This window comes from Struthio camelus, chromosome 28 (assembly GCF_040807025.1).
Source record: "Struthio camelus isolate bStrCam1 chromosome 28, bStrCam1.hap1, whole genome shotgun sequence".
Lineage (NCBI taxonomy): Eukaryota > Metazoa > Chordata > Aves > Struthioniformes > Struthionidae > Struthio > Struthio camelus.
The window spans coordinates 2,961,963-2,985,162 of NC_090969.1; the positions used below are offsets into that span (position 1 = coordinate 2,961,963).

Sequence of the window (23,200 nt, forward strand, 5' to 3'; positions counted from 1 at the left end):
GAGGCCTCCAGAGATGCTTCCTCACCTGCCACAGCTGAGGACCCTCTCCTGCACCATCAGACCTTGTCCTGGAGCCACTTTCCATGTCACATCTGCCCCATGCACGTCTCATGCGTGAGATATTTCCACCCTGCCTCGTATTTTTAAGCTGCAACTGTTAATGCAGTGGCTGCATTCACGCAGCTGGCAGCAACGTGCGGAGCTGTGGGGGAAATGATTTGTCGAAAAGCCCAAACGGTTCCGGTGCAAATTCATTTAGAAAGAATCCAGACAGAGCAACTAGCTGGGCTGGGGCCAGGAGGGGTTTCCATTTCTGGGTGATTTTTCATTGCATTGTTGGATTTTTTTTTTTTTTTAGACTATTCTCAAATATAAAATATGAGGAATAAGCTCAAGTCCGAACAGAATGTGTTCATTTATCTACTCGAAACCCTGCAGCTGGGAGGCCATTCTCTTTGTTTGCGTCCCATCGGGCTTGTTTTCCAGAGCTGTGTTCACAAATCAATGGCTCGGTTTTCTTGGGTTTACTCCACTCTTTTTCTTTTTTTGGAAGCTGGCCAAAGGAACGGCACCGGCCTGGCTCTCCAGGGCCACGTCCCCAATACGTGGCAATTGTCCTGCCCAAGGTTGCCTTTGGGACGGGCTTGTTTTGGGGCCCAGCAGGGTAGAGGGAGCTGCCCAACACGTCCCCTGAGCAAGCGTGCAGGGTGCAGCGTGAAATAAAAGAGACCTTTCCTTTGGGGAAACAGCATTTCTTCCCGTTCTTGCTTGGCCAAACAACTGCTGAGTCCTGCCATGCTTCTGCCACCCTCCTCCGTTGGTCAAGTCTTCACAGAGGTCTCCAGACTGATGCCTTGGTGCAGGTGTCTGGAGATGCCCACGTAGGTGCCAGGCTCCTCTTGGAGCCAACAGAGACCTGGCCAGCGTTGTAGACGGCAGATGTGAGCCACCAACAGGGAGCCCAGCCCGGAGGCCGGGCGAGTCTTGAACAGCAGCATCTCAGACGGTGCTGAGCACCCTGCGTGGTGCCAGCATGGACCCCAGCACTGATGGGAACACCTACATCTGGGGGGGGTTTGCTCAGGAGATGAATTCTCTCCCCAGCTACTTTTGGGTTGAGCCACCATGGGGTGGTCACGGCTGCCGAGAAGAGCCTGGGCGACGCTTTGGAGGAGATGCAGCTGCGGGGAGGGCTGCACCCTTGCAGCTCCTATTAAATTAAACCCTCCCTCATCCCAAATCAGCCCGGATGGACATTGCCGTGCTGGGGGAAGGATGTCAAAACCCTCCTGCCCGGCTGCCTGCTTGCTGCAGTCTCCGGGACAGCAGAGCAGCTGCGGGGAGGGAGTGCAAAGCTTCATCCCAGAGGAGGAAGAGGATAGGAAAAGGGTGACTACATCCCCTGCATATCCCCCCCGGCCCCAGTCTGGATCCCCGCCTGGTGGGGGACGCTCACCCCAGCCCTCCCGGGTGCCCTGAGCAACTTCCAGCACCGCTTTTCATTCTTCTCTCTTGTTCCTGGAGGAGGAAAACCCCACGCAACTGAGACCCCCTAAAAAAGAAGAGAGGAAACAAAAAGATTTTTTTTTTAGTTGCCTGAAATTACTACAAAAGGGAGATTTTTTTTTCCTCTTATTTCTAAACATTGAACCAACCTTCCTTCCTTCCGTCTCTATTTTCTTGCTTGCTTGCTTTTTCTTGCTTTTCCTTAATTCATTCTTTCTCCTTCTTTCCTTCCTTTTTCTTCCTTTCTCTTCATTCCTTTCTTTTTCTCTCCTCCTTCCCTGCCCTTCCTTCCTTCCCCCTTCCTTCCTTTTTTCTTTCTCTTTCTTGCTTGCTTGTTTGCTTTTTTCTTTCTTTTCCTTTATTCGTTCTTTTCCCTTCCTTCCTTCCTTTCTTCCTTCCTTTTTCTTCTTTTCTATTTTTCCCTTTCTTTTTCTCTCCTCCTTCCTTCTGTCCTTCCTTCCTTCCCCCTTCCTTCCTTTTTTCTCTTTCTCTTTCTTTCTTGCTTTCTTTCTCTTTCTCTGTCTTTTTCTCTCCCTTACTCTCTCTTTCTCTCTTTCTTTCTCTGTCTCTCTTTTTCTTTCTCCCTCCCTTCCTTTTTCCCTCTCTTTCCTTCTTTAAGGCCTCAGAAAATCTCGCCGTGCTCTTTTCTCCAGTGCCCTCAGCTGTTCTTCATTACAGCCCCAAAAGCTCAGCCGTGACTCAATTCCTCAGCAGGAACGTCCCACTTCTAGCAGCCGTGGGTCGTGGGACATGGGGACCTTCAACCCGTCCCGGTCTGGGATTGAAGTGTGGGTTCTCCGGGCCGGGAGCCAACCCTGTGATGTGGGAGGGTCCGACCTGTCGGCGACGGGTTGTGAATGTTGCGCAGGCCCCTTTTCTTTCTCTTCTTGCCTTTTTTTTTTGTCTTGAGGGCAGCTCTTGGTCGGGGCTCAGAGGCTTGGCACACCTCGAGGATTCCCTCTGGAGCCGGCGCAGCGTGTCGAGGAGCACGCGGGGCGGCAGCGCCCCGTCCCATCGACGGGGTCCACGAGGAGTTGCTGGCCCTTGGACATGATTTTCCAAGATCGCCTGGATGCAGGAGCTGCCGAATTGTTCCCTGGCTCCCTCCCAGCCGAGCTCCCCGCTGGGCCAGCTCCCCGAATCCAAGGCCATATTAAGGCATCTGAAACCGTGACTAAACCCCTGAAGCTCCCTGGTGAGTTCAGCATCTCAGCATCTGAAAAAACCAGCAAGACCAGCAAACTCCCAGCGTGACCTCGTGGTAACAACGAGCCCACCCTGGCCTGGTATCCCGAAACGGAGAAACCTGAGAGAGAGAATCGCTGTTTCCATGCTGCCGGGACACAGCTCTGGTTGTGGTGGCTTCGTATGCTGGTGTCTACCTTGCAAAACTGGAGGGGGAAATCCTCATGAGCAGAAATACAGGATGCCCCATATCTGAGAGTCAGGTCAGAGCCAGTATGTAGCCTCTGGAGAGAGATCAGCAGTTCCAGGGGCCGAGTTGTCCCCCGGGCGAAATGTACTTATGGAACGGATGAATCCTCCCTGGAGGCACCCGTGTCTTTTCTCAAGGTGCCCAACTTGGCCAGGGATGCCCCATCTTGGTCTTCAAATTGCTCACTCAATGTCCCACCTTCAGATGGTAGCACCCAGCCTCAGCCCTGTCCCAACTGACACGTTGCCAAGACCATGGTGAAACCCCCATTCATCGTCTCCAGATGATCATGATCTCTTCTGGGTTTGACCTGCTCCCCAGATCGCTGGGGCTCTCCCAAAATAGTGTCTTTAAAGGGTCAGCCTCACCTGCGGGCTGGATTTTAGGTGCTTTCAATGCCTAAAATGGGCTTAGGACTTCCGAAAGACTTGAAGACGGAAACTTTTCCCTGTGTCCCATCAGACTGGCATATGTTCCTGCATGCACGGGTGTCCCTGAATATTTTCTGTTTTGAATAGATGTGCTGCTGGATCCAAGTGATGCTGTAAGGACTTCTCTTTCGGCCTTTTTGGGGAAGGGACTGGAGCTGGGAAGTCATGGAGATAAAGCAAGCTTCTTGCATATCCCTGCTTCTTACGAAGAGCAAAGCAATCCCTGCCACTCTTTGAGAAAGTCTTTCCTCCTCAGCATGGAGCAAGTCGCAAGAAGCTGCTGTTCCCAGCCCTTTCCACGGCAGCACTACAGCTAGTGAGGCAAAGCCATTAACGCCTTCCAGCAAACTACTTCAGACCCATAAAGGATCCGTCAAACTTTCACACTCCTCAGCTTTCCTTCAGGTTTCGTATTTGTCAAGAAGATGGAGCAAGAGGGGACTCGAAAGCACATCAGCAGGAGCTGTTTGGAGCCAAATGCAATAAGCGCTGCTCAAACAGCCTTGAAGGATGTAAAATATTTTTTGTTCAGAGAAGTTTCCGGAATCAGGTGGTGGTGTCCACCTTTGCAGACAAATGACTTTCTGCCACCTCCCAGCCCTGACAGACAAGCGGCTGGAGGATGTCAAAGCCTCCAAGCTGTTTGGGGGATGCTAGTTATCTTGTGGGTGGTTTTCAGGGCTCAGGGAGCGATGTGGGCTGCATGGAGACAAGGACAGAGGAGGGAGGTGGTGGCTGAGGGTGCCAGGGCTGTTTCCACCTTGCCACTGATTTCAGGGAGGGGATGACCACAGCATCCTGACCTCAGCATCCTTAACGGAGGCAGCTCCACCTGCATGTCATGGTCCTGAAGCCTCCAGTGACACAGCTGGGCTCGATTCCAGGCATTGAACCAGGACGGTCTTCAGCTCAGCCAGGCAGCACGGCGCCGGACGAGAGCAGCTCACATGGGGAGGCAAGGGGCCAGCTCTCGCCGCCGCCTCCGGCGGGAGCGCTGACGGCTTGTTTAGACTTTGTGCAGCTGAATGAGGTGCGATTTCTGCCCATCGTCTCTCACCAGCTCCAGGGCCAGATAGGACAGCGGCGGGGGGACCTGCAGCCACCAGGCAGCCAGGAGGCTCCAGGTGCAATTTCTTCCACGTTTCAATTCATCCTCTGCCTTCCCGAGCCAACTTTGTCCTCTAACACCAGGAGTGCCTCTCCCCGCTGCACTTACCCCTTTGCTGATGTAGCTTACTACATCTTCCTATAGGAGCTTCTTCCTATAGAATCAAGTCCTATAGGATCCATTCCTATATGATCTGCTCCTATACAATCTCTTCCTATGCAATCCATTGGGAACTATTTCGCTACAGTCTGGTCCTATACAGTCTCTTCCTATAGGACCCATTCCTATGGGATCTATTCCTATACAGTCTGTTCCCATAGGATCATTCCTATACAGTCTATTCCTATATGATCTATTCCTATGGGTTCTATTCCTGTATGAACTCTTCCTGTACAATCTCTCCCTGTAGGATCTATTCCTACAGGATCTATTCCTACATGATCTGTTCCTATATAATCTAGTCCCACATGATCCATTCCTATAGGATCCATTCATTTGGGATCTATTCCTATACAGTCTATTCCTATACAACCCATTCCTATAGGATTGATATCTATACAATCTCTTCCTATAGGATCCATTCCTATAGGATCCATTCTCCTTTCCTATAGTCATCCTCAGTGCTCTTTTATTCCCTCTTAAGCGGACACAGCAGCCGATGGGGATCGGGCCGGGTTCATGGAGGTGGCACAGGCTGGGGGTGGGTTTTCCAGCTGCCCACAGATGGGACAGACGCCAGGACCCAGGGGGCTGCAGCCGAAGGGATTTTGCAACCTAGTTTTTGATAGGAGACAACAGGAAGACAGGAAAAAGCTGGGATTTCGGCTCATTTGGCCCAAGAGACTGCCAAATCAAAGCAACAGCCAAAATAGCACACTCTTACCCCCTAGTTTTCCCCCTCCGTTAATAGGAAGAAGATGATATTTCAGGAGCATGGCCAGGTTTGCAAGCGGAAAGCTCTATAAAGAGCCAAACGTTATTGCTGTTATTGTTATTATTCTTATTTAAGGGCCATGGACACCACAGGGGAAGAGTGCAGTCCTCGTGCCATAATATTTAAAAAATGCATTGATGTTTACTGTGTAATCATGTTGACTCTTCAGCTGGGAGGAACTTTCGTTTCTGAATGATAACCTTTCTTTTTATAGCAACAATTATGCTAACGATAACATTATTAAACTGCATGGGAATGACCCCTAAATCAAATCAGAAAGTTACCCCTTCAAGAAAATCGCAGACCATTGGATAATTCAGTACTTGAAAACACACTCTGGCTAAATTGATCAGTTGAAGGAGTCATATGTCCCCCACCCCCGATGACTGTGAATTTGGTGGATATATATTTTTTAAGAAGATTATTTATGGTTTATTTTAGACACCAGATCATTTGGCGCTTGTTTCATCAATTTGTCACTGTTTTTATTGTCACCAATTGCCCATAACTGGAGTGCATTTAAAATGTCATTGATCTTGATATTATGGTGTCATAATATGACAGTAATAGTTGTATCTTGTACAGAAAGCCCACTTCCTAAGATTGATGGCTTTCACCGTACCAATTATATTCTGTCCATCTAAGTGATAAAGAGAGCGTTGGAGGCATTCAATAGATAAATTAGATATCTTTTCAATTATTCCCTTTATTTTATAGGGTCACGTGCCTGATTAACAACTTTTTACTTCTGTTATTAGCCAGCGAATTTTCGACATTCGCTCCGCGTGTTTTAATTTTACAGATATAATGAAAGATGTGGAAGGCTCTATGCCGGGCTCTGTAATTGTCTCCAATCTTTCTTGCTGCGCGAGTCTTGCTCTCCCTGGAAGTACATGCGTGTTTCACTCCTTTTCTTCATGATTAAGGCGAGTGTGGAAAAAAATAGCCTTCTCCTGGAATCTGGCCTGAACTGTGATCTCAGCCCGATCCATCCGGAGCGTTTTCCATTGAGACTTTGCTCAGTGTTATCTTAGCGAATTAGAGGGAAAGTTCTGGTATGTGAAACGTCCCGTGTCAGGGAGCGAACAGGTCTCCGGGGAGCTGAACGTGAGGCCGTCCAACTCGTGGTGGGAGTTGAGAGCTCGGCCGAGGGGCGGTACCTGGCGCGTCCTCGCTCCTGCCCCGCTCCAGGGTGAAGTCAAAGGGGCCAAGCCGGCCCCTTGCTGGGATCACACCGCCCTCATCCCTGGCTGTCCCATTTTTACAGAATCACAGAATGGTTGAGGTTGGAAGGGACCTCTGCAGATCATCTAATCCAACCCCCCTGCCCAAGTAGGGTCACCTCCAGCACGTTGCCCTGGACCATGTCCAGATGGCTTTTGAATAGCTCCAAGGAGGGAGACTACACAATCTCTCTGGGCAACCTGTTCCAGGGCTTTAGGGAGAACAGAGTAGCTTCCAGGAGGATTTGCTCACCAATCTGCCCTCTGGATGGGAGGATTTCAACTCTCGTACTGAGAGATCGCTGCACCTGGGGAGCAAGTCAGCCCATTTTTCTCCTGTGCCCACCCAAGAACGGGCCAAACTGCTCCCAAGATGCACTCCCTTCTCTCCCCTGGCAGCTGAGCAAGCCCTATCTGAGGACTGTTTTAGTCCAACACTTGGCTCCTCAGTGGTCCCAGCAAAGTGAAATGACTCTCACCTGCATTCAGAGCTTCTTTATTCTCAAAAAGATTGACATTCCCAAGGGCAATGCACTGGGTCTGCCTCAGCCATCAGTCTCCACTGGAAGGAACCAGTCTCTGGAAGTGCTAATCCTCTCCATTAACTTTTGGGGGAGCCTGAGAAGCCGGTTAAGTGGGACCCTATCTTCTGGGCAACCAAAATGTCTCAAGATAATGGCCAGGCTGAAGGCAAAGAGACAGCGACGTCTGACCCTGCTCCAAAATTGCCCTGACCACATCCCTTCTACTAGCTGAGACGAATGTGGGACGGCAGGATCTGCAGTTTATAACACACAAAGTCCCTGGAAAGAGCTTTTTCCTTTTTCTGAACCTCCCGCCCCAGACGTGCCGGACTAGCCAGGAGGCGATCCGATCCAGCCTGGTGACGTCTGCATTCCCGTCGAAGACGACGCCAGTCTGTACGTGCATTTGGAAATATTGTGACGGTATGCAGCAAGCGGGTCTGCCGTTGCCACAGAGATGCCATTCCTCATCTGGATCTGAGAAATACACAAAGAACAATTCAAGTGGAGTTACCTTAAGGAGATTTATTGCATATGGGGGAAGCACGTGGGATTGGATACTAAAGCATGAATCAAAGAAGGACAGCCTAGATGTATTTACATTTGTACCACGCACGCATGAATATTGCAAGGAGAATACAAAGTCACTGAAAGCTGGTTTGCTAAGGAGAGCTTCAGTGTGTTTGTGTCAGCAAGTTTGGGTGGGCTTTGTGAATTACTGGGGGGCAGCTGTTAATTTTAAGGGTTCAAAGGAAATAAAATAGACAATCACTAGAGTTAAGTTCGTATTTATGCTGCAGGGTTTCTCCTATCTGGGCCAGAGGACACATTTGAGAGCCAGATGTTGAGACATAGTACTTGCTGCGGATGGCAAGCCCATCAGAGCTCTTGGGTCCTCACAGCAGCTGGTTGCACATGTTGTGAGAGATTTTTTTTCTCCAATTTCACCTTTGTCTCCCAGTTCTCAGCACCTGAAAAACCCAACCGCAGGAGCAGGATCCGACATCACTGCAGGCTCTGCAACGCTGACCCCGTTGCCTGGCTTTGCTCTCTGCTGCCTGACTGTTCTCCAGGGCGAGCATGGTCCTTCTTCATGGTCTGTGGTGACGTGGATGACTGGTAGTGGCCTGTCTCACCAGCCTGTCCCCCATCCATAGCTTTCCACCATCTCACCAGCCCAGAGGTGGACTGTGGAGGCTGAGTGTCTTGGGAGGGAAATGAGGAGACATGGGTTAGTGGGTCAGGGTGTTCAGCTCTAAAGAGGAGCTGTGGGAGAAGGAAAAAGGACTAAGGAATTAACCACATGCCTTGGGCACCCCATCCCAGAGAGCACCCATCCCAGGCAGGACGGATAGGGGGACAGACATTATGACCTGCACCATCACCTCTCAGCAGATTTTATGCTTGTCCTGCCAACGAGCGGCCCATTCCTGCCAGGAAATGACCAAATCGCAGCCATGGCCTAGAGTGGACGTTCTTGTTCTCCATTGGGGCTTTCTGGAAAGACTCACCCCTACTTGTGATGAATGAATTTTTAATGGAGAGAAATAGGCCTCCCTATTTTAAGTGAAACGTTTCCACGTAAGCTGAGGTTTTAAACAACTTTAAGTCCATTAAACAAAGGGAGGACCTGGATCTTAAAGTCTCATTCATTTTAAGAAGTGTCTGGCCTGGGATAAACTTGATGTTAAGTAGCCATCTGAGCATTGCTAAAACATGCCTGTGCCTTTGTAATAAAATGTTTTTAAGAGATAGTAATGGTTACTTTGAGAGTGGTTCATATTAAAACGATTTAAAATCCCTCTGCTGAGATACTTCAATATCTGTCTATCAGCTAATGGAAACAAGACATTTAGAAAAAGTGAAAACAGTGGTAATATTTTGACCTTATTTGGAGGATACCTCGGATTGTGTAAGGAGCTGTGCCAGCTCCATGACTAATTCCAAATCCCAGACCTTCCTCTATCTTTTTTGGTCTCGGATGGATAGAGATCAGAGTCATGTGCATCATAAGAAAGAGCAACAAGTTGATCAGAAATATTTGACTGGCCTCTGAGTGCAGTAAGGACCTTACATCTGCACCACCAACAGCAAAAAGAGAGAGGTTAGACTGGAGATCATTGGGTTTCCATGAAAGAGACCTAATGGTGGTCCATTAAAGTTAGCAAAGACATTGAGTTGGCTCTTAGCTTAGATTAATTTTAAAATGTTGATAACTCATCCTAAGTTCAGTATTTTGAGCTTCTTGACAAGTTATCAGGAACCTTGCAGTAGAGGCACCAGACCCTGCCTAGACACAGGGGAGGGAGGACAAGAGTCTCAAATTTCCCTGAAAAGATGAGGTTTCTCTTCCTTGTAGCTGAAGAAAACTCGTCTCTAAATCCTCAAAATCAAGGAGGCAAAGACCCTCCGGGGGCACCAGGTAATTCATCTAAAGAATTTAAAGCAAATCTTATGATTTTAATGTCTGGGCTTGGTGAAGCACGGAAACATTTGCATAACTTTACACATGTGCTTAACACCCCACGTGAGCTTAGTGCTGCTAAGCAGGAACGCAGGGAAGGAAAGATTTTCCTCCCCTACTTCTCCATTGCAGAAGGAGCAGAGCAGGGAAGCAGCGTGAGCCAAGGGCTCTACAAACAGAGCTGACGCCGCTGCAAGATTTATGAGAGAGGAAAGGACCTGTTTTCCTTTCCGTGATTAATAAAGAGAAGACAAGAAACCTCCACAAAGCCTTTGTGGAGGCATTTCCTCTCTCGGTACCCAATCTGATGGGGTCATTTACAGTCAAATTCCAGGGTGATCTCAGCCCTAGATATCATTTCCTTGGAGAACTGGAGGGTCCCATCCTGCTCTCAGTATCCGGAGTGGTTCAATTCAAATCCCCCCGTTGATGGCCACACCTTCTCCTGTGGATCGGTGGCTGTAGCTGCATGAGCCACCGATTGCTGTGGCAACGGAGGCCAAAAAAGTCTTCTCCCTCCAGCTTGCTCCAAAATTTGATGACCCTGGTAAAATGTTCAGAGGCCCACAGTGTAAATGAGGGTGGTGAAATGACATGGCTTAAGGAGAACCCTGCTGAAGCCAGGGCCTCACGACACAGTCACCTCATGGAAATGGTGTACCGAGAATGAGTAATTCTGTCTACACTAGACTCGTGTTTTGACAGTTATGCCACCATCTGTTGAGTGGGAGACCAAAGTGGGGTTAAATTCCCAGGTCAGGCAGGGAAAAGCCTGGCTGGTTCCCAGGGTCTTGCTCTGGGCATGACAGGGGAACAGAACAGAGCCATGGAGCTGTGGAGTGCATTTGGGCTGAGCCCTGGGACAGGCTAGGGGAAAGGCTGGTGCCTGTGTCTGGAGACCCATCCCTGGGGCCTTTGCATCCTCTGCTCACCCCTGTAGAGTCACAGTGATCATCATCAGCCGTCCCACCAACCCCACATTTGACTCCAGCCTCTCCAGACAGCTCCCAATTCTGACCCAGGCTGGAAAGTGCACCCCAAGGGCTGTGCATCCCATTGTGCCTTTCCCTGGCAGATTAAAAGTCCCTCAAGACAACACATTTATCACTAGAAGGACCTTCTCCCCTCGAGGACCCATGGGGTGCATTGGCGGTCTCGGGTGCCATGAGGCATGGATGCTGCAAGATTTTCTGAGTTGCTCAGCCTGGAGCGTAGCTGCATCACTCACAGCCCTGTCCTTGCATATCATTTGGTCTCACGTCTCACTGCTGAATGTATTATGAAAGACCTCTCAGAGCGGCCACAATTCACCTGGGTGGCAGGCTGGCAGCTGAGCATATGGCTCTGACAGAAAAAGGGTGATTCGCTGAGAGAGATCAGAATGAAAACCTAGCAGAGAAAAGATACTGTAATTTTTACCTTGAGGTTACCTGCCAAGTGGCTTCCCCTGTGGCATATAGATCAGCTAAAGGTGTGAATTTAAATTAGGTGAGTTAAATTATATTAAACCTGTGCATGGACCTTCTCATTCAAAATTCAACCTACTTTAATTCGGTTTAGCTTTGCGAATTAAACTAAACTGAATTAAACCAACTCTAATTTTGAATAAGTATCCAGAAAGGGGCTTCATGTGCTCTAACTAATCCACTTGAAAAGTTGATTTGGATTAATGTTGATGAATGTCCCCATATAGATATATCTCAGTGCTGCTGGGCATGCCCGCTCTGCAGACGCAACGTGCGGTGAGCTGGTTTACGGCACGCCAGCTCCCCGTACCAATCTCCCATGCGGACCCTCTCCAAGAGCATGAGCTGCCTTATCCTTCCAGGAGGTGCTGAGGCTGGGATTTGGCTACTTTCGAAGGATGGGGTCCTCTGGCTTCACCAACTAATTGGTGCTAGGTTTGGCCAGGTGTTCCGTTCCCATCCAGTCAGTGGAAGGAGATGAGCAGATCTGGAGCAGGACCCGGTACACATATTTTGGACACTGATTTGAAGATTTCTCGTTCCCAATAAAGGATTCCCAGAGGACTTGCAATGAACCCCTGAATTTAGCCTGCCCTTAAGACCTGGAGGTGCTGGTCTCTCTCCATTGAGCATACAGCAGATTTTGGGCACGAAGCTCCTAAATTTAGGTGATTCTGTCAAATGACTAATGTAAGGTAGATGAAAAGTGTCCTCACAACAAATTAATACTATGAAATCACAACCCCTGCCCAGAATGAAATCAGGTGCAACAGGCATCCATTGCTCCCTCTCAGCCTTTGCAATGCCACAGCAGTATGCGCAAGGCAGGAGCGAAGGAACATGAAAAAATTCCCACACTGATACCGTTATGCGCACACGTCCTACCACTTGCATGAGACCTTGGAGGAACCAAACCCAAAGTAGCCTTACCTCCTTCTAAAAACAGCTTGGCAACATTTCTCCGTAGTAGAGGATGAGACTATCCCCTTGACTTTGTCCTTTTAGAGTCTGCTGATGCGTTAATAGCTAATCCTGTGACTGTCGGCTTCATTTCTCTTGTAGAACAGCCAATTGGCAATGGATCAATACAGGGCAAGCTGGTAGGACAGCATCAAGAAAAATGATTTCCTATTGGGAAGGAACATGAAAACAGCAGAGAGCAGAGCACCTTGCCACCCTGCACCCTGGGGATGGGCTTTTCCCAGGCGCAAAGGTCGGGATGAACCATCTCCCTCACCATCTAGGCTGATCTGTAGAACAGCCTTTCAGATGGTGGAGCCAGGTAGGACGTTTCTGTTCTCTCCTCGCTTCTTCCCTCTTCCTGTAGGCTGACATGACCTCACATGTATCTATGCACCAAGTGGATCCAGTGAAAAATTCACATTAAAGCTAGCTCAGGAAATCTCTGTCCCACCAGAACCCCAAGGGTTTATTGGAGCCTGTCTAGTGCCATGTCCTTGTCTTCTGCACAGTCTCACTGAGTCTGGCTAGCTCCAGGCAGGGAACGATGTTGAAGTGAAGGAAGGTCTGGGGAGGGCAGAAGGGTTTCTTCCAGCACTGATGGGTTTTGCTGATTTAAATACTTGGAAAATGTCGTCCTGGATCAGTTATCTGAGCCCCAGAGTCAATGGAGAAAGATGGATCACTCTAGGAGTGGGTCGTCTCTCCTGTCTTACATGTCTCTTTGGAAGAGGAGCATGCAAGCACTCATCTCTCTCCAGGGCCAGAAGAGGGACACCAGACGAGAGACTGAGTTTTTAGACTTGGGACACGAGATTAATCCAACCTGAAGGTTCCTCCCCATAACTTCAGTGGGCTGTGGACTGAGTCCCACACTGGGGACTTGTCTACAAGGGAACACTCAGGAAGGCAAATCTGAATCAACGAAGGGTTTGAGTCTAAAGTGCATTAAAGTGCATTTGAAGTGCATGTAAAATGCATGCAAAGTGCACTCTGCTAAGAACAAAAGTGCTCCGCTGTCAATGGAACATAATTTACTTCCAGTCCCCTGGTGTTTTGGTCAGGATCCATCTTTCTTTACCGTAGATGCCCACAGGTTAGCTGAGAAGAGCTTGTCATCTCAGCTCCTCCAGGCTTGTGGGAGAGAGAAGAGCATCTCCCTTGGCATGGGCAACTCCCCACCAGGATCCTTAGCTTACGGTACTCAGCAAATCACTTCCTGGAGCTACCTTTCTTCCCCCACTGGGATTGGCAGGAGACTGGACACCTCATTGCAGTGGAGTGAGTAATCAAAACACGTCCAATGCCAGAGGAGCATCCCACCTTTATAGTGACCACCTGGGCTGACCACCCAAAGTTTTCCTGCAGAAATGCACCCAGGGACAGATCTTGAGTCCCTGCCAAATCGGGTGCACTCAAGACTGACAGGGAGGTGAGGATCTGCCTCCTTGGGAGACAACCTTGAATCACCAGCCACCGAAGGCAAGAGCAGCAGCCAGGATTGCAATGAGCCCGCTTCGCAGGGAGGTTTTGGCCAGAGCACTTCCAAAGGAGACTTATCCCTCACAGCCAGCCAGGAGGAGCGAGCTCAGCCAGAGGCATCACTCGGACCCTCTCGTCCGCCCCAGCGCTGGGGCAGAACACCCCTGCGCAGCCCGGTCAGGCACGGCGTCTCCATCTCTCCTCACCTACGTGACCGGGGGAGAAGCAAGGAGTACGGGAGACAAACTGCTGAGAGACAAGCTCGTGATAGTGGGACTCTGGCCTCTGATTCACGGGCTCCGTCAGCGCCGCTTGCTTATTTACGGCCCCAAAATAAACCAGGCGCCAGCTCGGAAAAATGTGCAGCATCCTCGCCCCGTCCGCCCACCCCTCCAACCCTCCCTTCCTCCAGCCTCGCTCCCTCTCCCTGCAAAGTGGCGTGCAACAGCTTTGTTTCGAAAGGCGGGCTGATGTTTTTATAGGTCCCATGAATCGCGACGGGAAGCGAGGATCCCCAAATAGGCGGCTCTGAGAAGCAGCCGGGAAGTGCTGCTTTGCAAAATAAAAGTCAACCCGAGCCATCAACACCATTAAAAACCAAGGGCCAAACGCAGGGCCCAGGTTTTTAAGCCCAAAGAACTGAGCTTAAAACAAGCTGACTCCTAAAACATGCAGATTTCAGCACATCTCAGCCTCACTGAAATTGCCTGGATCAGAACTGCCTTTGGAGTAAAATGAGGCAAAACTGCCAACTTTCCTAGGAATTTTCAAGGGAAATTTGGCCCTTTTTAAGGCCAAAGCCATCAATACTGCTGGTGCGAGTTGCTGAATCCCCTTTGATATTCAGGCAAAGCCCTGGAAAAGCTGGTGTTTGTGTGCAAAGCAAGCACGGCTTAAAAAGATGAGCAAACAGAATTAAAAAAAAAAGATCAGCCCGGATGAGACACTTCCCACGGAAACGTAATCGAAAACCCCCTGGTTTTCCAGGGGGAGTAAAAGGGTGGAAAATAGTTGAGCTCTCCTAAACCCAAGCACGTTTAACGTAAAGTTCAGCGTGAAACGGAATAATCCTAGAGCTGGGCTGAGTCCTCCAGTGAGCCCAAAACACGCTGCCTGGCGTGGCGGCGCCGTGCGCTGGGAGTCCGAACGGCCTCTGGGAGCAAGCGCGAGCAATTCCCATAAGGAACAGCACCACGTTTTCGAAAAAGCTCTTTGGCTTCGAGCTGGAGGTTTTAAATCAATCTCCTCCTAGTAAAAGACGGACGGATGAGGCCAACCAGGAAAGCCGTCAGCGTTTAATGAGCTATTGCCCGTCGGCCGGGCGGAGGTGCCCGACCACCCGTTTCGCGGCGGTGATTTAAGCTAACGCCCTTCGGCTCGTGATGGGGAAGGAGGAGAGCAGAGGCCTGACCTGTTATGGTGGCGGTATCTGCAGCATTGCGTGGCATGCAGCCCTCGCTCCGCATCCTTAAACAGCTCTTTCTCCCCTTATTTTTCGTTGCCTAAAAGTGGCCGGTTGAGCCGCGAGCCCCAGCTCCAGCGATGGAGAGCGATGGGGCTCTTGGGGGCGGTTTTCCCGCGCCGGCCTGCAGAAGTCCTGCTCCGTGCCCGTTCTCTCCACCGACTCCAGAGGGAGCCTGGACAAACCCCGACGAGGCATTTACATCCGAAACGGTCCATGGCCAAGGCAAGCCAACCCGCTCCTCGCCACTGAGGCCAGGACCACGCGTGCCTGGAGGTCCCCGCGCCGCCCTCCCAAAGCGGCTCGCTCCGGGAAAGGGGATGTTCGGCCGAATTAAATCCCGTACCACTTGCGCACCTGCAATTACCGATCCCGGCGTGCTTGGTCGGATAAATTCAACCCGCCTGCGGATGGTGCCGGGGGTTTTTGTTTGTTTGTTTGTTTGTGTGTTTTCTCTTTTATTCCTTTCCTACCCCCAGCGGTGAGGAAGAGGCGACGAGCTCCGTCTCCCCTTCCCTGCCAAATCGGAGTCGCGGGGGCCTCGCGGATGCCGTCGCTCCCCTCTGCCAGCACCCCCGCGGCCCGAGAGCACCCACGTCCCCGCCTCGAGGCCCCCAGAAGTCTGTTTATTACTCGCAGCGATTAATAAGGGAGCGAAGGGAGGCAGCGGGGCATTTCTGCTGCCTGTTGCTAATTAGTGCGCCGCTCGGAGAACGGCAGCGAGGGAGACGGAGAGCCGGGGACCGTAGGGAGCTCGTTTCGCCCACGACGCTTAATGAAAGCAACACAGCCCGACGCGTTATTTAATTTAATAGGAGAATTAATATCTGGATGGAAGGCGATCGCCTCTGCTCCGCAGACGGGGAGAGGGATGCCACATCCATCTTGCTTTATTCAGAAGAGCGTCTCAAAGGCGATTCGATTATGCGGCAATAGGCGGGATTTTTTGTTGTTGTTGGGTCTTGCGGGTTTTTTTTTTTTTTTGGGGGGGGGGGGATCTCGGTGGAGCAGACGGCGCAAACGAAAGCCGCCCGCGTAACCCTTCGCCCAGCTCCCTCGGCCCATCGTCGCCCGGCTGATGTATTTATGCATTTACTGCCCGTTGGTCCTCGCCGCTGCTCGCTCGGACGGGGCAGCCCCCGCGAGATGCCTCCCGGTGCATCGCGCGTTGCCCGCGCCGGTTTGGCGGGCTCGCAGCCGGAGCGCCTTTCCGCAGTCGAGACGCCAGCGTAAACGCCACGGGCTTACGCGGCAAAGAGCTTTCCCTTGCGCTGCCGAATTAACGGGCCCAAACCCACCACCGGCGGGACGTAACCCGGGAGTCGCTCTATCGGAATCCAGCAAATTCAAGCGAATGTTCGTTGTTATAATCTGCACTTAATAACAGTCCTAAGCAGAACTGCAGATTAGCCGACTCTGGGTTTCTACTCAAGGATTTCTCAAACTCTCTGACCCCAAACCTCCTGGAAATCCAGCTCCGCTCCTCCTTCCGCCGTGTTTGCAATCAAATAATAATGAAGGTAAACGGTGCATGTTCACATCCAGCTCCGACATCCTCTCCTGGTTCGTTTGCACGCTGGCCTACGCCGCAGAAATGCCCAGCTGTCCTGGGGGGACATATATCTCCATCTAGATAGACTTATATATAGCAGGAGATTTATCTGCACAGGCATTTAGTGGATTCTTTGCGGGCCGTGGGGTGAGGAAGGCTCCTCTGGAAACCCTCCATCAGCTTCAGGCCGCTGGAGCCCTCCTGCTCACGGTGGCTGCAGCGGGGGGAGGCTCAGCTCTGCCTGGATAATGAGGAATTGAGGTGGAATCAGGTTATTTCATTACAGCGGAGAGGCCAGGCCCTGACAGTCCCTGCGGAGGGAGCCGAAATGCGTGTCGGGGCGCACTGGATCCCGCCTTTCCGTGGAGGCTCTCCAAGTCCTGGAGCTAGCACAGGGCTGTCGGTGCGATCTGCGGGGACCGTCGTTTTTCTGCTATTTTCTGCAGCCTCCAGGCCACGAGTTTCTGGTCCGGCGACGACGTGGCCACTGCCGTTATCGCCGCTGCCGCTAACGCTGCCGGAGCCAGCTTGCAAAAGGTCCCCTTGAACCAGCCCGACCTCGTGCAAGCTTTGAACCGGGTGCAGGTGGGAACAGCAAAAAGTGCCCCCTGTCCCCCCCCCCTCCCCCAGAGCGGCTGGTGCATGGTCAGACCAGCGAGCTGGGGCGATGCTTTTGCATGGACGCGCTTCTGTGGCTCCCCTCACCGCAGCTTTCAGCAGTGAATTTGGCAGTGGCGTTAAATCCACGCATTAAATCTGCGCCAAATAGTGTCAAATCTGTGCCGGAAAAAACAAACAAAACAAAACAAAACCCAGCTTGCCCCACTCCGCCTTGCACGCGTGCCTGTGAAGTCGCGGGCTCCTGCTGGCTCGTGCCTCGTATGCCCACGCCAGCCTCCGCAGGGCTTTCCCCCGCCCCACGGCTGCAGGATTTGCTCCCTTCCCATCCTCTGCCCGTGCTTCCCGCAGGCAGAGCGCTTCCCCTGCGAGGGTCTTCTCCCACCCCTGCGCCCCTCACGGCCCCGACCCGCACCGGCCGCCCACGCTGAGGTTCCCGAGGCGTCGTATGGCTCGTTGCAGAGGTTGCCTGCAAGTGTTGGTTAGCGTAACGCCGAGCCCCGGCGAGCCCGCCGAGTCCCGCTTGACCTTTCCGCCGTACGAGGTGCAATTGAGTTAGTGCTGAGTTTTGATTTAATTCCCGGAATGGAGTTGTAATTCGCTTAGAGCAGCCGTTTTCCTGCGGCACCGGAGCGGGCAGCCAGCCGGCGAGCGCCCGCCGCCTCCGAGGAGGGCCGCGACGCCGCTCGGATGCGGCACAAAGCCTCATCCCGAAACACGCGCGTCGGCGGGCATGGAAAAAAACCCCCGCACGTGGGGAAACACGCCTGCACACAGGGCCAAAGCGAGCGCCTAACCATCTAACTTCGCGCCACCGCACACCGGCACACAGAAGATAAATGAACATGTCCTAAAAGAGAGAAAAATCTGCCCAGTCTGCAATTAGAGGGATTTTTATGCGGTCTTCCCTCATTTTTTTTCTCCCCCTTGCAGCAGTCGGTTTGCTGGTGCCCTGTTTCAATGAACCTCCCGTCCACCCCGGGAACCTCTCCGGGAATAAAAGAGGAGCCGCGAGCGACGCCTGGCAACTGGCGGTGCGAGAAAATACAACTCTGCCCGTTCGCTTCCTAAAGTTTGGTGCCGAAGAGGCGCCGGAAGGGGCGAAGTTCTCTCCCCTTATGAAATATTAATCAGTTAATTACAATCTGTAGATGTCGAGGCCGGGAAGCGCATCCTGGGGGAGGACGCGTATGCAAATAAAAATATATCGGGAAGTCGCGTTCTCGGGGTCGCCCGGCGCCGCGGGAACAAAGGGGCTTTGCCGCCCTTTGCCAAGCCGTCGGCGGGCGGGCGAGCGCCCGCTCGTTTTGGCCCCCTTCCTCCGGCTTTTGCTGGCGGCTCCCTCTGCCCCCGGGGGGGCTGAGCGGGTCCCTGGGGGGAAGGCGATAACCCGGCTGCGGAGCGGGGACCTGCCGGCCGGGGCTTTGTGCGAGGGCGCGGGGCGGCTGCGCCGCGCCGCTGCATGCAAACGGGGAGATGAAAAGGGTTGGAGGCCTTCTGAAGTGCGGGCTGTCCGGGTGATTAATGGGGGTGAGCGAAGGGTGAGGCCCCTCCTTTCCGAGCGCTGCAAGATGGCAAAGCGATTCGAAGAACAAGAGAGCAGTGTTCGCCGCGAGAGCGACCCTCCTGCAAAAAGCCACTTTATTCCCCAGCAGCCAAACCGCGCGTTAAAAAAAGCCTGGAGAGCCGAGGGTTTGCTCTCTTCCCCTCTCTCTCTCTCTCTCTTTTTCTTTTTTTCTAATTTATTTTCATAAAAATAAATAAGCACGACGAAGACGTGTAAATGGCAGCGAGAATTGCGCCGTGCCGCCGGGTCAGAGCCGCCTGGGAGCTGCCCTGTATTTACATCTCTATTTGCTTGGAAAACAATAACCCACTGGGAGGAAGAAGGGCGGCGTTGGCGGAGCTGGTGCATCACGGGTTTGGGGGGCCGGCACTGGGCAAAGGGGGACCCTGCCTTCCCCGCTGGCAAAAACAAAACGCCGGGACCCAGAGGAAATTTTTGCAAAGCAACGAGAAGCAGCAAATGTGGGGCTTTTTAGACCCGCAGACCTCCAAAACTGCTTCAGGGCTCAGGTCTTTGGATGGATGCGTTTCTTTCGGTTGCCCCTTCCAAACCACCCACAGCCCGCTCAGTCCCGAAGGTCTTATGGGGCGGCGGGGGAGGCTGATAGGGAGCGATCTGTCTTGAGGTGCCGCAAGGGTGACCCCAAAAATCTCCCCGTGGAAGGGACGGGCGCAAAGTGATGGCAGCTCTGCTGTCCTCCCTGCCACTCACCGAAACGGCTGGAGCAAGGTGGGAAGCCAACGTCGCCGGCTACGGAGCCGACGCTGGATCCCTCCCTGCTGTCTCCCCCTAATTTAATACATCGGGAGCCAGAGGGAAGGTGATGGGGAGACAAATGCAAGATACCATTGGTTACTCTTAGCACTATTTTTTTTTTTAAATGACATAATAGGACTGCAGCAATTTTCCCAGCCTGGTTTCCATGGCAGAAGGCCTTCCCAGATGCAGAAGCCGGGCAGACCCTTGAGAACTTCCCCCAGGCACAGGATATGTGATTAAATCTCAGCTGGGCTGGGGGGAGGACGAGGGAGAGCCGGAGGCTGGGGGGGGGTCCCAAACGTGAAGGTGAAGCCGGGACTTGGCGCAGCTGCAGCCCAGGTTGCAACGGATGGCGGGTGAGGAGCAAGCAGGGCCCCCGGGGACTCGCCAGATGATTTAAACCCAAGCGTTTGGGGAACTTTTGGGAGGGCGCACAGGAAGGGACTGGATGCCGGCACCTCACTACCCCTCCTCGCGCTGTGGCCTCGCTATTTCCCCATGTGGCTGCCAGTCTGCTCGTCCTTCCTTCCTTCCTTCCTATCTCCCACCCTCAGCATTTCAATGTCTCTCCATCTCCCTATCTATCCACCCAGCTATCGATTCTTTATTATGTAGATAACCAAAGTTACAGCAAAGTGTGAGGCCTACCACATAACGGATTGAGACGCAGAAGTGTGCAGACTATTCGGTAACGGGATTAAAGCTCACTTCCAGTCAAGGAACGTCGTTTTAACAAAATTAACTCAGGCAAGCAACCGCCCAACTGGCTGGAGTGGGCCCTGGATGCTTCTCTAGCAGCGTCAAGCTCTGGCAAAGTCTGGTGGCAGCAGGGCTTGTTGGAGTTGCTAAGGACATGCTGGATCAACAGCATCGTGATGCCTCTTGGGTGCAGATACTTTCCGCTCAGGGTCACATTCTCATTCGCAGCGTCCCTGGGAATTGCAGCTTTGCTGGGGCATGGGTCTCAAATCCCGAGGGCTCCCAAAATGCAGAGCGAGGAGACCAAGAGGAGATGCCGGATGATGGAAGACATCCTGAGAGTTTCAGGCGGAGGCTATCCATGGCGACGTGACAGAGGCCTCCTGCTCACGAGCTCTTGGGATGAAGAGCCTCCAAAAGTCATCCCCTGGGAGAGCCTCATGCACCATCCACAACTTGGTGGGAGATGGCCGCAGAAAGGCGACCTCAAGCTCTGTGTTCATAAGGCACCTCCCAGCTCCCAGCAGGCACCTTCTTTGCAGGAGAGGTTTCTCCATGGCTATCAGAGAGGAAAGAGCCTAAAGTAAACTCCGCTCCACCCAACAACCTTTGCCACCGGCCGCTGGGGCTGTCCTGCATACACACACGCCAGACCTGCCGACAGAGAAAATAACGATGGGGAAAAACGAGAGTGGGGAAGGATGGGATATGGGGCCAGCCGCAAAGGTGCTGTGAGCCTCAAGGTCATCCGTGTGCATGGGAGGGAGCAATGGGGTGGGCAAATACCACAGGGCCTGGAAGGGGTGAGTGTGAGTGTGAGAGTGCCTGTGTGCGAGTGTGAATGCATATACATGTTCACGGGGTCCTCACACGTGCTCCCTGCGCTCCCCACGGTCCGGCCCATTTTTGGAAGCGGTGGAGCCAGGACCAGACACATTGCAACATCGGATCGGAATCAAGTTGTTGCTCCAGGTACCGGGGATGGTGGAAGCACAGTCCCACTTGCTGGGTGAAGAGCTGCGCCCTGGGCCGCGCACACTGGCTGCAACAGCCGTCTTTCAAGGGGAGCTAGGAAACAGCTCCAGCCGCCTAGCTCCTGCTGCATCCCCATCCAGGCAGGACTAAGCTCTCACCTCTCTGTATTTGCCACCCATGTAATCCTGCTGAGGACCCCATACCTGGAGGAAAGGTGGCTCGAGGAGATGGGCAGGAGGGTGCTGGGCTCATTGGAGCTCCCAGCATTGCTGATCCACCCTTCCCGCCCACCCTTGGGGGATGCAGCGCGACAATCGGTGCAGGGCATCCCCCTGCTCTACCCCAAGATTTTCCTCTCCCGGCCACTCTTGGCTGAGTCCATCTCCTTTGGGGGTGACCTGGACACCCCATGGGGAAACCCACCCCAGAGGGTAAGACCAAAGAGTGGTGGGTGCTGCACCCCTTGGCAGGGTGACATCCTGTGAGCCCAGCCACGCTGGGTGATACCTGCCCCACGGTGTCCCGGGCCCCAGATGCACACCCGCTCCATAGACCTCCCATGAGGAGGCTACAGACAACGTATAAACATATGGAAATATGAATATACAGAATTAGAGACCTGCTATAGCTCCATCCCAATAAACCACCCTCTAATCCCTCTGTAGCTCTTTCTGTGCACGCGATAAACTGATATACCTCTCCACGGTTTGCACATATATAGGGCTAGCTCTACGTGTGAGGGCGGTAGGTTGGGAAGAGCCGACGCAGACCCATCTCCGCCAGACGGAGGCACACCACACATCCGTGGGTGGCTTTGAGCAAACGCACAACGTCCCTGGATGCCTCTTGCTGCATGCAAGCCTGCGACCATCTGCATCAACACTTATGCATATATACATAAGCCTATATATACCACCCCGCATACATACAGGCTCTGAACTGATGGTGTCCACGCACACACAAATCCAGCTGTTGCGTGCCGCTCTTTGGGGCGGCAATAGGTATAAATATCAAGTGAGGTATCTATCCGGCCGCGGCGCGGGGTGGCGGGTCGCATCCTGCGTCGGGCGCTGGGCTGGAAGCAGGGCTGGGGAGGGGGCCGACGCGACGGCCTGCTGCGCCCCGCGCACCTGCCCGCCCTCGGTTTTACCCATTTGGCGAGCGGGAGCATAAATTAGGCACGCGGGCGCGCACGCGCGCACACACAGCCCTCGCCCCGCAAGCGATTAGCTGGCGTGCAAATTTGCATCTTATTAACATTCCCACCAGGGTTATTTTACAGCCCAACGCGGGCGGATGTTCGCAACCAGATTTCGCAACGCCGAAAAGCGATGCTTCACCGCCGAGGATGGGAGATGGGAGGGGGGTGCAGGAAAAAGGGGCCGTGGGGACCAGGGAGGGGACGCGGGGACCAGAGAGGGGGTGGCGGGACCAGGCCCCCGGCGGTGGGAGACGCCGGGCTGGGCGCATTGGGAAGCGAGTCACGTCGAGTAATTTATGGACGATGCTTCTGCGGGAGTTTAAGACCTCGATGCCTTCCATAAACTATTTTACTTGTTTAAAACCCCCGGCGCGGGGTGGGTAGAAAGGAATTTTGCAGGGAGGGAAAATAGGCTTATTTGCGTTTCCCTTGTAAATATGGCGAAGCGGGTTTCGCCCAGACGCCGGCGGGAAGGAGACGGGAGCAATTTTACGCCGTCTCCCTCCGATCCCCGCCAGCCCCACGGGGAAGCAACGCGATTTTATGGGTGTCGAAGGTCCCTTTGCACCTCCACCCGCTGCCCCGATCCCAGGCTGAGGCAGGGAGCCCTGTGAGGGCTGTATTTAAAGAAAGGAAGGAAGGGGGGGAAGCGAAGACCCCGAGTTTCGTTCTCAATTAGAAAGCCTTTTACGCTCTTGAAGCGGCGCGGTTGAGAGCGAGCGCGAGAGGCATTTCCAATAGTCACACTTGTCAAGTGAGACCATCTTTTAGCCCTCAGGAACAGCAAATCCCCGTGAACTCTGGGTGAACCAAGATTGAAGTCATAAATCAGCG

At 52.7% G+C, this 23,200-nt stretch overlaps 1 protein-coding gene across 1 annotated transcript in view; it reads right to left on the reverse strand.

Annotated features, from left to right (window-relative positions):
* Positions 1-6,108: 6,108 nt before the first annotated feature.
* The window catches only part of HOXC4 (homeobox C4), a 37,182-nt gene continuing 20,090 nt past the window's right edge, over positions 6,109-23,200 (reverse strand). Inside the window, exon 4 of the mRNA XM_068921605.1 lies at positions 6,109-7,638. Coding sequence (XP_068777706.1) covers positions 7,629-7,638 — 10 coding nt within the window. The 3' untranslated portion in view covers positions 6,109-7,628. The remainder of the gene's footprint in view (positions 7,639-23,200) is intronic.